The sequence below is a fragment of the Lineus longissimus genome, chromosome 5, assembly GCF_910592395.1.
Source record: "Lineus longissimus chromosome 5, tnLinLong1.2, whole genome shotgun sequence".
Classification (NCBI taxonomy): domain Eukaryota; kingdom Metazoa; phylum Nemertea; class Pilidiophora; order Heteronemertea; family Lineidae; genus Lineus; species Lineus longissimus.
The window spans coordinates 22,356,523-22,371,119 of NC_088312.1; the positions used below are offsets into that span (position 1 = coordinate 22,356,523).

At 41.2% G+C, this 14,597-nt stretch overlaps 1 protein-coding gene across 3 annotated transcripts; it reads left to right on the plus strand.

Moving 5' to 3' along the window:
* Positions 1–16: 16 nt before the first annotated feature.
* Positions 17–12,559, plus strand: LOC135487935 (protein FAM228B-like). 3 transcript variants are annotated; one of them, XM_064772230.1, is made up of 9 exons: positions 17–199; positions 1,031–1,207; positions 6,074–6,151; positions 6,567–6,764; positions 6,992–7,069; positions 7,285–7,517; positions 8,511–8,540; positions 8,925–8,942; positions 10,442–12,559. In XM_064772230.1, exons 1-9 carry the CDS (start codon positions 80–82, stop codon positions 10,695–10,697), a joined length of 1,188 nt encoding a protein of 395 aa, XP_064628300.1. In that variant the 5' UTR covers positions 17–79; the 3' UTR covers positions 10,698–12,559. The 3 variants fall into 3 exon arrangements, with proteins under 3 accessions (XP_064628300.1, XP_064628301.1, XP_064628302.1); XM_064772231.1 differs by lacking the exon at positions 8,925–8,942; XM_064772232.1 differs by lacking the exons at positions 8,511–8,540; positions 8,925–8,942.
* The last annotated feature ends 2,038 nt before the right edge of the window (positions 12,560–14,597 follow it).

The window sequence follows — 14,597 nt, forward strand, 5'->3', positions numbered from 1 at the left end:
TTTTCAACATGGCGGCTTGTCAAAAGAGTTAGAAGTTTTTAATAGAAAAAAAAGAAATTCCCCAAATTTATCACTGAAAATGGCATCATCTGCGGGTGACAAGACCCCAGTTGATTCAATCAAAGTGTTCCAAACCGATGAAATGGGCAGTAATCCCCTTGCAGCAGAAGATGACCTTGATTTTCAACCCCCGAAAGTGGTGAGCTGTCCAAAATGAGCCAACGAATCAAAAAAAGACAACAGTCAACACACACACTACACTCCATGCACTCATTGGCCATTGCATGGCTGACAGTCAATGCACAGCAACGCAATCTGACACACGTGTGTGATGTGTGTGCTTCCCATGCCCATGTATTGCCATCAAATTGGGGCTCCGCACTCGGACATTATACTTTACAATTACATCGTCATTTAAATTTACAAATCTAATCACGGCAACCCAGGCCAATCATACCGGATCTCGACTCCAGTCCAGTAGGCCTATCTCCACTCGACTTGTGAGAATCTCGGGATTCCCATTGACATTGTGCGACAGTGAAATGACTTGACGTCAGTTTTGTCTGAATCTGATTTTTACTTTATTTTGGCTGTCGTATTATTAGGCCTACATACTTTTATGAGACATTTTTAGCCTTAGTCACTATAGATTCATGCACTTGATTGGGAACAATGTTTACGTAACGTCGTGTTGGCCGTTGTCACGTCACCATGCATTTTACATTACTGTAGTGTAACGTGACGAGACGCGACGTTTTCGTAAACGTTGGTCCCAATCAAGTGCATGGATCTATAGTTTAGTGCACTGACCATGCAGGCGCCATAACGTCAACGTCGTCGACGAGCTGCCAATAGCGTGCAGGCCTACATCTTTCGCCCTTCTACATTCTCGTATAGTCGGCTTGACTCGCCTCGTCTCTTACATCTCTTTACTCCAGTGCAAGCATCTAAAACTTAAGAAAAGGTTGGATGATAAAATTAAAATGACATTTTTATTGAGTATTGAACAGTTTCTTTGTAACTTTTCCAGACAAGAAGCTTTGGTAAGAGGTCTGGAACAAGACGACCCTGGTCAACTGCCACTTCCTCCTACAGATCCCTGAGTGCAGACAGCAGACATTATGGAGGGGTAGATCCACAGACTCTCATTGGTCATTCAATCAGATTTCAAGACTGGTTGAGTCAAAGAAATGTAAAGAATGTACAGGTACGTGGAAACATATTTTGTTCTTGGTGGCAGTTGAGGGGGGACAGGGGGACATTTTCCCTCTAAAAATATTCAAGGGAATGTCAGAGCCCTTGTTAAAAGAAGCCAATTTTATTTATGTTTACATCACTTAGTACGAGTTGCTTACATCACTTGACAAAACCATCATAGTGACAGCCACAGTGCCGACTGCCACCTAGTGGGATGTTGATACCCAATAACATTAGCATTATTGCTACAACAGAGGCCATCAGCAGTTGGCCGGGTCTAAGAGAAGTTGGAAGGCCCTTGTATGATTATTGGTTTTAAAGATCACATGGTCTGAAATCAATGAGAATATGAAGATTATGACATCAAGTTCAGGTTTCATTACCGAAGCCAGTAATTTCAAACTCATAGACCAGTTTTCCCTTTTGTCTGGAAAACTTGTTCTCAGTGTCTTACAAAATTAATGTAGATACGATCTTGGTAATTCCCTTGCCATAGTTTAAATTACTTCTGCGCGGCTATATCAAATTACATATTGTCTCGCCTACAGGGTCGTATTAAAACCTGAGTTGAATTTCATAAAGTATACAAAGCCTTGGTCTCCAGGGAGCTACTTAAGCTTTGTTTATGATTCTGTTCTAATATACCTAAGCCGGTTAAAGTAATACACCTGTGAAATATATCTACAAACTATTACAGTAAACCATTAAACAGCTGAGAATTATTTTATGCTCTACGATACAATAGGTCTGTTGACTGGGTTTTGTAGTGCTAAGTAAGTACAGTTAAAATATGTTGTAGTTTGGTGCTTTGTTCGAGAATGCCGAAAGACTTTGGTGCCCCTAGGGAACGGGTCATTTTCTCAGGATTGGATAGCATTTCATCACATTCATGGCATTAAAGGACTAGATAATTGTCTGTCATCTCATACATTCCTATCAATATCATCTTCATTCAATCAAGGAATTACTAACTTGGAAATTTTCCACCCAACAACCTGATAGTGATAATGATAAATGTTAACTGACAGATTGAATTTTTTGTGTGTCTCTATAGACAGTCAGTATCGAGTTGATTATTTTCAGTGTGATTTATGAGAGTGTAGATTATGAACAACAGTTACAGTGGTGAAAATAAAGTCTGCTGGGAATGTTGTTGGTCATCTTTAACATTGAATAACATAACAGATAAAAGAATAAATAAGAAAATCTACACTTGGTGAAATCCGAATTTGTGAGCTGAAGTTCCGGACGATCGTAAATGACAAAATCATGAGTATGGTAAAGTCAGGGTCTGTGGTTCGGTTTCTCCACAATCAGGAAAAGTGTGAGTTGCCACCAATCTGGGCAGCGAGGGCAAGGTTTTATCAGGTAAGTCTGAGATGGATAAAATACAAATTTGTCCGTCTTCATACAATGTCTCATGACATTTCACTTGCAGCTCTTCAACTTCAATGTCTCTTTTCACAAGACTCCATCGATTCTGATCTGATTCATCAATTCTGACAAACCTTGTGACTTCATACCACATAGATATGGCTGTCTCGCTGGGCAGTTTTATTCATGACACATGGCTTCAAGATTAATGAAGATATAGCTCGGTTTGAAATAACTCAAATCCATAGCCTCGTGGTTAACACTTCTGGCCACCACGCAATAGGGCCCGGGTTCGATCCCGTGGAGAACCCAGGATTGTATTTCCGGATGAACCGGCGTGGCTTTCATGGAACTAAAATTCCTATCTCTTCACAACACGTACATTAAAAACGTATGAAATAGTTGAGGGTCTGTCGGATGAGACTAAAAGCCGTGGTCCCTTGTACCCGAGTGTCTTTGCCAGGGCAAGTAAAATATCCCACATAGGTGGACAGTAACCTATAGTGGACTCCATACCTCCGGCAAAAATCCAATAGGGTTACAACGCCGGTAATGATGATGATGATGATGATTAAAAGTTACGCCGCTTTCAACTAGCACATGACTGCAATGTTATAAACTCATTATGAATCGATATTTGAAAAAAAACTAAGTGTCAGTGCAGTTGAAAAAGCCAAGCACACTTTTGGGACATTTCCCTTTGATAAATTCTGCCTTCATTTTAAGAAAAAGCAGTGCCTCGGCTTCACCTAACAGTTGATGTTTGTGTCTCTGAACATTGCTTTGCTCTTACAATGGCACAGTCTGTGCCATTCCTGCAGTGAAAGCTTTTTAATCAGCAGTAATATTGCATGGTTATTGAGCATTATGGAAATTATTGGCAATAAAGTCCGCTTTCATTAACGCTGTCTCAGTGGGATATGGTCTCACTGACTTGGATAGATAATTGATGAATTAATCAATTATACGGGAAGGCTAAATGAGGAAAGCTTGTCACGTTAACCGGCTCAGAATAACTAATTAAATGACAGCCAAGCCTGAGGGAAAGTTTGTGTGTTGGTAATAAGGTGAATTTTGCACAAGGCTAACTCCCTCAGATACTTACTGAGCTCTGTCAGATATGCTATATTTCGCTCCTAGATCCATGCTTTTGAATTTTAAGTGGTACCTCTGTGGGGCCATGTCCTTGGTTGAAATGACAGGATGTACGAGTGTTGTGGAAGAAGCGACTTCCATTCCTAAATGTCAACCCCTCAAACTTTAAACACGGTGTAGCAGTCAGTGTGAATTGAGAAAGACTTGGAATTTCTCTGATCTTCTCCAACAAATAAGGCCAAGCCTTTGGAGGATCACATGTATTGGCCTCTGTCTGAGCAAATAAAAGCAAAACTTTTGTTAATCTTATCTGTCTACTACTTTATGAAATAATTGCAGAAAATCTCTCTAAATTTTGCCAAATATGTTCCCTTGGGACGAAGGGCTGAATATATTTTCTTGTCAGTTGATCAATAACTTGGATTACAAGTGAATTATAACAATCGATTTCGACTTCATTTGTGTTTCACATTAGCTGTGCATCAGTTGAGCTGAGTGCTGGAGGCCCTTTTGGATTAGCAGCCATGGGAGCTAAGCTCTCGTGTCATGAACAGATAGGGACCTGTCCCACCACACCAATATTGTAGGGCTTGCAGTGCGTGGATATGTTTTTGAGTGATTTTGGTCTTCATCTCATCGGCAAAGGATACGTCTTTATCTAACGAATTCAAGTTGAATGTATATTTTAAGATTGGCTCATTTGGACATGTACAACACGGAAGAGATATTTTTAGGCTGCGGATCTGTCAACGTCTTTTCAAATGGTCTTATTCTGTCATAAGAGGAAATGATGAGGACATGGCAGACATTTTCTGATCACAAGATGACTGATGAGCCTGATGTTGGTGTTCTGAATTTTTGCCTGTGACCAAACTAATCCATCAGTACTGTAAATTATATAAGCTGCGTGAAGATAAATATAGTGTTAATTCGATATATTAGCGACTGTTTTCACTGATTGATTGCCACATCAGATGACAAAGACGACATTAGCACTAGCCGATATTGATTGCAACAGTGCGGTGAGACCTTGATTCCTGTGGACTGGTCGGCTTGACTTTCTAGAGGAATCGATCGAGAGCATAGCCAGTTGGAGCAAGCTGTCGGATACAATCGGACCTATTCCTCCACCTTATCATTATATTTATGGTCATTGAATTGACTTCTGGGGTACAGCAGTCAGTGCCAGTTGTCACTTGTGGTGGGAGCAAGTTTTTTGGTTGGATGTGACTTTGAGATCTAGCTATTCTGCACTTCTGAAGTTTTCAAACCATATTTATCAGATTAGTGGACTTTCTGGATAGGGGCTTTAGTTTGCCTTGTTTTTCCTTTACGAACAGTTAGTTAGGGCCTAAGACCTGATTTTCACAATTCCTGTGGTTAGAGCTCACGGTTTCAACATGGATAGTAAGAGAATAGCACAGAACAGAGAATATGTCAAATCAGTGCGGACTTTCAGTGATCATTTGATGAGAGTTACCGTGAGTATGGTATTGGTACAGTTTCCCAATGAGCCCTGCGGTGGTGGCGAACTAGGGGGTCATTTCAAAGTCTCTCTTCAGCTTAGTACTAAAGCACACATAAAAAATATTGCAACCTTTCTAATCTTCTAAGAAAACCTTTCCTATTTGATTGTATGCTTCATTAATAGAGCCAGCCACCAGAAAATTTGTAAAATAGGGAAAGTGTGGACACTTTTCTGTAAACGTTGTTCCTAATTCAAAGTGATCTATAGTTGCCATATAATTGATTGCTAAAAACAAAAGAAAATCTCGATCATAATTTTATCCAATTATTGACCGGCCACTGTTTTTCTATACTCGACTGAGCCAACAAAAACCTTTTACTGCCAATGGTATAAAAACTGTATAAACAGTCGGGGGCAATATTTGTAAAACTCGACATACTTGGTGATTCCATGCTGCAGGGCTTCCTACTATAAAGCACTGGATCTCCAGTCCTGGCTGTGTACTGATTAAACTTGGCCAGAACATTTAGGAAGACAAACTCAGAATTTATAAAAACTGATCGTCTTTTCTGAATCTTCCTGTGGGGGGGGGGGGGGGGGAGGGGATATATCATGTCTGAGTGACATCTCCTTATCTGTTTGCATTGGTTAATCTGAGGTCTAGCTGAATTCTTATGGTAATAAAGTAATGTTTTGTTAGCAAATAAACCGCCAGGCCTATGACTCCCACAAGCATATATAGTAACAACAGTATGAAAACAAACAGTGGCCATATCATAACACATCGACTTGACTTTTCCATGCCCTTGACAATACCTGTACTTGCTTTCTAATGAAAAGGCTGTTTTTGTTTCTATTACAGATTTTACAGTGGACTTTTGCTAATCCTTAAACATGTTGATCCTGTCTGTCATATGTTTTCATATTCTGTCCTTGCAGGAGAAAGCTGATGTAGAAGCCAAAGCAACTAAAGGTCTCTACACGTCCATCTTAGATACGGAGGACACATTTGTGAAGGTCAGTTTCAAGATGGCCGGCTATGGTTTCCAGCTTTCTTTTCCTGGTTTTCACTCAAGCATTTCACAAATGTGACCCGCTCTACCAAAACTAGGCGCTTGTCGCATCTGAACTTGACAGGTTGATACGGACTTGTTGTTCATTTCCCTATTGTAGACCTTTTGTGAAATGTGACCAAATCAGTTTGTAATAGATTTCACAAAAGGTCTACAATAGGGAAATGAACAACAACAAGTCCATATCAACCTGTCGAGTTCAGATGCGACAAGCGCCTAGTTTTGGTAGAGCGAGTCACAAATGAGTGATTTTTGTCACTGCGATCAGTGACTAAACTTATTGAGAACTAAATCCTTGAAATGTTCAAAGTCTGGGAACGTAGACTTGACTTACTAACGTGCCACTCTGTACATTTCAGGACATCGACGACCTCTTATTGTACAAAGATGGCTTAGAACTGAGGAAAAAGGAGATCCTTCACAAAAAGTGGAATGAGCGTGTCCATGAGCCAATTAGAAAACACATCCTCGGGGAGATGGACGGTCCTGCGTATACAGCGCTGGCCCGGAGAAAAAGACAACTGTATAAAGAATTTATAGAATTTACAAATAAAAAGGTAAAAATCAAGAATATGACTATGACACGACCTCTGAGTACTCAAGAGCCTGTGGGGTGAGTCTTAAAGCTGTGGTCCCTTGCACCTGAGTGTCTTTGCCAGTGCAAGTTAAAGATCCCACACAGGGGTAGAATTAGAAGTGTAAACTGAAGTAGCCTCCCGTCTCTGCAAATTCCAAGTATTAATGTATGCCGTATGAGTGAACAATAATTGCTCTTCCTTTGCAGGGCCATGTTTTCCTTGATACCTTCCCCCCAGATGAGTACTTCCCCTTCAGCATGTACCCAAGGCCATATCATTTGAGGGTGAGCAAATAGAAATCAGTATCACTATCAGACATGTCAGGACCCTGATTGGTGGTGCAGACAACCGCTGGACAGTATGAAGCTAAGTTTACTTAAAAACACATCATTATTTCGGTACAGATGTGCTTACTGGTAACACCAATGCCAGCTTACTCTTTTCTATTTCCAAATCCGTTTTGAATAAAAAAGTTAAAATTGATTTTTTCCTGTTTTAGGTTGCCACAAAACGACTGCAAGATCCGTTATTGTCACAAGAGCGTGCGCGCAGCGCGGAAGACCGAACCATCCTCCAATGCGAGACAGGCAACATCTACTCAGATAGAGACATCCAGCAAGTGCGTCTGCCACCTCTGCCACTTGTACCGCTCGGAAGGCAGGGAACAGAATGCAAGACGTGGATAGCGATGCCACTGAAAGACATTGAGAGCCCCGTGAGGCATGCTAGCAGGTGTGTATGGCATTACTGGTGTTGATTTGAAGACATGTTTCAAGACCAAGGTCTTGAGGCAAAAGTCCTCAAAGAGTGTTTTTAAGCTTGCACACTTCTGTGTGAGACACTGTTGTTGCATTGGCACACGGACTTTACATAACTTCCTTGTCAAATCTAAAGACTTTTCAAAATTTTGCAGTCAGTTTTAGAGATTATTTCGGGAAATGGGGTTGGGGCTTGAGACGGCGTTATCCCCTGGGATCAGAGCCTGAACCGATATGGTTACAATGTAATTAAATCCTCTACTTGAAATCCATTCATGTTTGTTTAATCCTACCCATGTCTCATTCCCTGATCTTTCACAGGTCTATGTGCAGCCCTCATTTTATGATCCCTCACTTAACCCTCCTGTGTGAAAATGTTCATAATCTGAATAAGCCATGCACTCTTTTCTGCATAGTGTGTGCATGTGACTTTCATTGACCCACTTATATCATAATTTTGGATGGGATGCTATTACACTACCCGCTAATCTGTTTTTTGTCAGCTTTCAAATCATCGACATTTTCATCCTCCATGACTGAACGGCTCCTATAGTTTTTAGTGCCAGCTGGCCACAATAGAGTGTTTCACGGTCAGCCATGTTGGGGGGCATAACAATGATTTGTCATGCCTGACTTAACTGAATCAAATGCTGTCACTGTCACTAATGGACATGCTTTCTTTTGTCTGTCCTTCCAGCATGGCAGGTGATAACATCACGTGAAACAACTCTTTAGCCTTATGGGGACTGTCACCATTGATGGTTCCTGGCATGATGCAATTGTGTTGTTGTCACAGTCTAACTATGCTTAATGCCAAAAATGAAAAAGGTTTCTTTAATGAAGAAAATACAAATGTAGCTTCACCCAAGAAGGTCAGTGACAAATACTTTCAGAACTGCTGCCTATAGAATTGAACTTCAAGGGTATATGCATTCAATTACATTGTTTAATGTTGATTAATTTCTAGGGAAACGGTTGACCCGAATGTTGAGATGTGGTACGTTCTAATAGCTGCACCTCTAGAACCGACTGCTTCCAGCTTTCTACTCATGATATTGCCGGCAGGCTTCAATCTGAACATTTTAGAAAGATAGAAATATATTCCCATTGCAACATTGATAATTGCCTGGACAAAGACAAGTCCTCATTATTGTTGTCCTAACCAGCTGGCTATTAACACCCCACAACTGGATCAATGTCTGGCATTTATCTCCTGAATAAAAAGTTGGGCATTTCTCAAGATCTTGCATTTGTTAGGATTTTCCACTGCTTGTCCTTGAGCTACACGATCTCCTTTAAAGGATTATGGCCGCACATTTGCACATCGTAGAAATCTATATCGCACTCACATCTTTCCTCTTGCCTTTGTCTGATATGATAGTGACCCATTGCCATCGAGGTAAGTTAACAGAAAATTCTGTGATTGAAAAATAAAAATTATGGGTATTACTTTCGTTTGCTTAAAAAATGACATGTCATCATCGCAAAATCCATCATGGGTCATAACCTTTCAATGCCAAACTAACTCTTCATTCAGATTTTGTTTCCATTATGTATACGTTTCAATCCTGATCATACGATTTGGATATATGATATTTTAATTGTTGCTGTTGCTTGCTGATATCATCCAATTTGCGTTGTGATTCTTCTAATGCTGGCCAACATTTATCAAAGGCTCAGTTGAGTCAAGAGTGCCTTCTAAAGCAGCCAGAGCTTTTCATTCCTAATTCCTTCCATTTAAGGCACTGGGTTACAATCATTTTAAAATACTGACATTAATGCCATGTATACAGACTAACTCCTTTCCATTCATCCTTCATCCAGTGAAAACATGGGCAATCCATCCTGTGTCAAGCCTTCTCCTTACCATCATAAACAAAAGCATTCTCATAAGAAATCGACAAAACAGAAGGTCGTTTTTGTCCACTTGACTTGAGGAAAGGTACACAAGTTAGAACATGTCCTGTCCGTACAATTTAGTTTGGTGATTGTCCTGTCAAGCACTGCCCTCACTGTCAAGGAGTTAGATGAGTTTGTAAAGCGATATGAACAGTAGTTAATCTGTGACCCGCTCTACCAAAACTAGGCGCTTGTCGCATCTGAACTTGACAGGTTGATACGGACTTGTTGTTCATTTCCCTATTGTAGACCTTTGGTGAAATGTAACCAAATCGGTTTGTAATAGATTTCACAAAAGGTCTACAATAGGGAAATGAACAACAAGTCCGTATCAACCTGTCAAGTTCAGATGCGACAAGCGCCTAGTTTTGGTAGAGCGGGTCACATCTATGCTTGTATTTGTAAGCTTGCCTGCTCTATTTTATCACAGGCTGCCTGTGCTGGTTATAAAAAGTCATGTTTTAGTTGCATAGCTTGTTATCACTTCATCTCTAGATTTTCTAAGTTTTAAGCTGTTTAGAACGAAATACTGTTTTTCGAATGCTCATTTACTCTATCGTCATTGAGTTATGAGCAAAACGTTCAATGGCCTACTCTATCGTCATTGAGTTATGAGCAAAACGTTCAATGGCCTACTATGAACATCCTCACCACACACAACATTATCAGTATCACTTTCCTTGAGTCTCATTTACATATCGTGTGCTGCAAGTGCAAGACTAGATGTTATTGGTCAATAAAGTACCGATCCCACCAATCAGAGCAATAACTACGTCGAATTCACTTCATAAAGACTGTTACATTTTTGTCCTTATCTCATCTTTGCACGCACCGTTGAATTATCATAATTCATTTCAGTGGTTGTCACAATATTGCCTTTGTGCGGGTCAAAAGCCTCATATTATTAACAAGTTTCATCATTGTTATGCAATTTTCTCTAAAAAAACCTCTCCAAATCAGTTTCCTGAGAATACTGACCAGTCTTCACTCCGGTTTCAGGCGCCGAATGAAATCAGATCTAAATGCCAGCCACTTTTCCTTTGACGAATGGGGCTCTCCCGTTAATCAGACGATCGTCGATAAAGAGATGCAAGTGCAGAAACGAAAGCCGTGCACGACACATGCATCGCTCTCAAAAACGAACATGACACGTCACATGATGTTGCAGCCTCCGGATGGAATGGAACAGATGCCTATCGTTCCTCAGCAAATGAATCAATGTGCCAACGTTCCGATGATGACCCAGACTGTCTGAAACGTTTATGATGCCTTTTTTCTGTCCATTTTCTATCTTTAAAAAAGTTAGGAATTGAACATGCGGTCGTTGGGTGAAGCGTAGGTGGGCAAGACGGTTTTGCACCTGTTCAACTGTTGATATATGTAAGGGTCAAAAAGCATATTTATTTTTATGTCAAATGTACTGGTGTGAATTCTTTGCTTTTTGCCAAACATCAGAAATATAATGTTCAATGTGACTGTATGATTCTTCAGAACTTCATATCTGAAGTACTTTGACGTCACAGAAATAGAAATATGAACATTTTTAAGTGCAGACATCAAATGCTGAGAAGAAGAGTACAGCTAATACAGTTACTCTCTTTGTGTGTGTTTTTATACCCTAGAGCTGTTACAGTATTGCTTGATTTTTAGTTTTAAAATGTTTGGAATGCACGATACTGCTTTAAATTAGTGAAATGATTGACCACGCAACTGCAAAAACTGTGATACCGCCAAATTTAAGATTTTGTAATATTTAGGAATGATTAAGGAGTATGGCAGCAATAAAGTGAGAGCAGAGAATTATTTCGAGAGTGCATAATAGATTAAGTGTCCAATATTTGTCAAAAGTTCAACTTGCTTTGCGCTCAAACTTCAGGTTCTGGTAAATAGTGCCACCTCCCCTGGACATCAGGACCCAACCAAGACTTTCAGAAAAAGAGGGGCTCAGGCCTCTCACTTAGAAGAATTTCACTGGTGAATAAAACAAGTTGTTTCCTCCCGTTAGTCATAAATTGCCTCATTGTAACAGTGAGGTCAGTTTCTTAGAAAAATTATTTTCTCAGCTACTTGTATTTACAATGGGAGATTTACATGAAGTATGACCAGTTTAATTTTTATTAATATATTGGACGAAAAAAAATCTTGACCCATGTAAAATATTTCTGCTGATGAACTGTCATAACTGTGATACTTTCAGCATTTATCTAAAGCATGTGACTGATAACAACTTTTTAGAATTGTATATTTGTTCAGAAGAAATTATTACATGTATAGTCTTTAGTTTGTATGTACTTTTACATTTTTGGCCTGGGACTGGTATTTCTTTTGCCCAGTCAGAAAGACTTGCATGGGGACATCACGCCTAAAACTAACTTGCTGTCACATGCTGAAGGTTGTACTGCTAAAAGCTGCATCAACCTAGAGGCGAGGTCAAAGTGGCTGGTCTCAAGAACTGACCTCCACAGATTCTGACTGATATCCTCTGCATTTGGTGGTGGGACTTTCTTTACATCTGATGGGAAAGGTAATATCAGTACCCAGGTTCCGACAGCTTTGCTAAGAAAATGCTCAAGATAGCAGAATATCTGCAACTGATGTATATACTTCAAGAGATCAGTGTTATTTTTAGGAAAATCTACTTTTACATGTTTAGCTTCAATATCTAGCTCCTTCTACTGGAAGTTTCTAGAGGTAATGAACACATTTTTTAGCACACATGGGTGAGCTTATGTCGTCACGTCTTGTCCGTCATCCGTCCGTCCGTCCATCGTCCGTCAATATTAGGGGCATGTTTGCTCACTGTTGAGTCTAGAAAGTTGAAACTTGGTGTGAGGATAACTTATGACAACATGACTCGACACAAAAAATATCATCGCCATTTGACCTATTTTCTGGGCTCCAGGCAGCGGAGACGCGGAGTATATTTAAAACCACTGATTATGTCAGGATGTGTTTCCCAGAGCTTAACCTTCCACAAGTCCATGTAGTTTTAATTTGTACATGCCTCATTATATCATATACATGTACTGTATGACATTGTAATAATACTTTGTGTTTTTTGCTGTAAATAAAAGTTTCATTTTCAGTATTGTCCGAAGAATATGAGCGTTTTTGTCTTTGTTTCTGTTAGTTTGCCATGGTTGTGCCTATGTCCTGATCTGGTGTGAACAGAGCCTTAAATAATCCACCTAAGGGCACTCGGACTTGGGCCTCTATCCTTCCTATTGACCTGGTCACATTATAGGTTCAGTATGTTTCAAAACTCGAACGCGGGTTGAGGATTGCTCCGAAGTAATCATTGCTATCGGGCTCATTCATTGGTCTACTTTGAGATGGATTATCAGGTGCGGATCTGCTCGTGCTGCCCTTGGCTCTGGGTGTAACCGCATTGTTATCTCGCCAGGTCTGGTTGTGACGGTATCTGCAATCCCATCAGATCTGGTTGTGGCAGCATCTGCAATCTCATCAGGTCTGGTTGTGACAGTATCTCCTGTCTACCAGGTCTGGTTGTGACAGCATATGCTGTATTATCAGGTCTGGTTGTGGCAGCATATTATGGTATGGTTGTTGCAGTATCTAGTGTCTCTTCAGGTCTGGTGTTCTGATTTCATGTGATCCCTTTATAAAAATGATCAGGTAATCACCATGTGAAAATGAGACACATTTTTCCTAAGGGTGGAGACAAGGTCTACCCTGTAGAAACATGGTGCACTACAACGTTTGGGAGAGTACACATCTAGACTCAGACAGAGTACTAGTACGCATAGTGAAGGAGCATGGCACATCCAGCAAAGACTTGGTACACTCTCTGGCAACATGGCGAGATGTGAAGGGGAGGGCACATCCAGAAGAGATATGGTGCACTACGTTGGGAGAGTACACATCTAGGTCAGACAGAGTACGCACAGTGAAGGGGCATGGCACATCCAGCAAAGACTTGGTACACTCTCTGGCAACATGGCGAGCTATGAAGGGGAGGGCACATCCAGCAGAGACTTGGTACACTCTCTGGCAACATGGCGAGCTATGAAGGGGAGGGCACATCCAGCAGAGACTTGGTACACTCTCTGGCAACATGGCGAGCTATGAAGGGGAGGGCACATCCAGCAGAGACTTGGTACACTCTGTAGCAACACTGATGGTGCGCTATGAAGGGGAGGGCACATCCAGCAGAGACTTGGTACACTCTCTGGCAACATGGCGAGCTATGAAGGGGAGGGCACATCCAGCAGAGACTTGGTACACCCTCTGGCAACATGGCGAGCTATGAAGGGGAGGGCACATCCAGAAGAGATATGGTGCACTGCGTTGGGAGAGAACACATCTAGATCAGACAGAGTACGCACAGTGAAGGAGCATGGCACATCCAGCAAAGACTTGGTACACTCTCTGGCAACATGGCGAGCTGTGAAGGGGAGGGCACATCCAGCAGAGACTTGGTACACCCTCTGGCAACATGGCGAGCTATGAAGGGGAGGGCACATCCAGAAGAGATATGGTGCACTACGTTGGGAGAGTACACATCTAGATCAGACAGAGTACGCACAGTGAAGGAGCATGGCACATCCAGCAGAGACTTGGTACACTCTCTGGCAACATGGCGAGCTGTAAAGGGGAGGGCACATCCAGAAGAGATGTGGTGCACTACTGTCTCATTGGCCGAAAGTCATTTCTGCAGGTAACAATATAGAGCGACGGTAAAATACACAGGCAGGCCCGTGGCAGTGGAAAACAGAAATGTCCTCGTTTTTCACTTTCGCTCGGATGTCTTTGAACAGGGTGACAAGTTCATATACTACAGGGTGGCCCAGAATTATTTTCCCTCACACAATGGATACACAATTAATAGAATTCTATTGTGCATGGGAAAACCCTTCTGGGTCACCCTGTAGAGTTTCGTGAGTTTCCTCATCTACAATTTTGACAGGACCTTAGCTGGCGCCATCTGAGCTAAAAAAGCAGAACTACGCGGTTACTTAAAATTAAAAATTACCGTCTTGGGGTGGAAATGTTTTCCCTTTTTAGGGGGGCAACGGGGACGAGTTATTCCATGAACCCCAAATATGGTGCTGACGACCGTTATGATCACAGCTTAGTTATCTTTATTCTAACTTCCTTACATTCCAGATGACTGCAATGGGAGAAACAAGGCTGT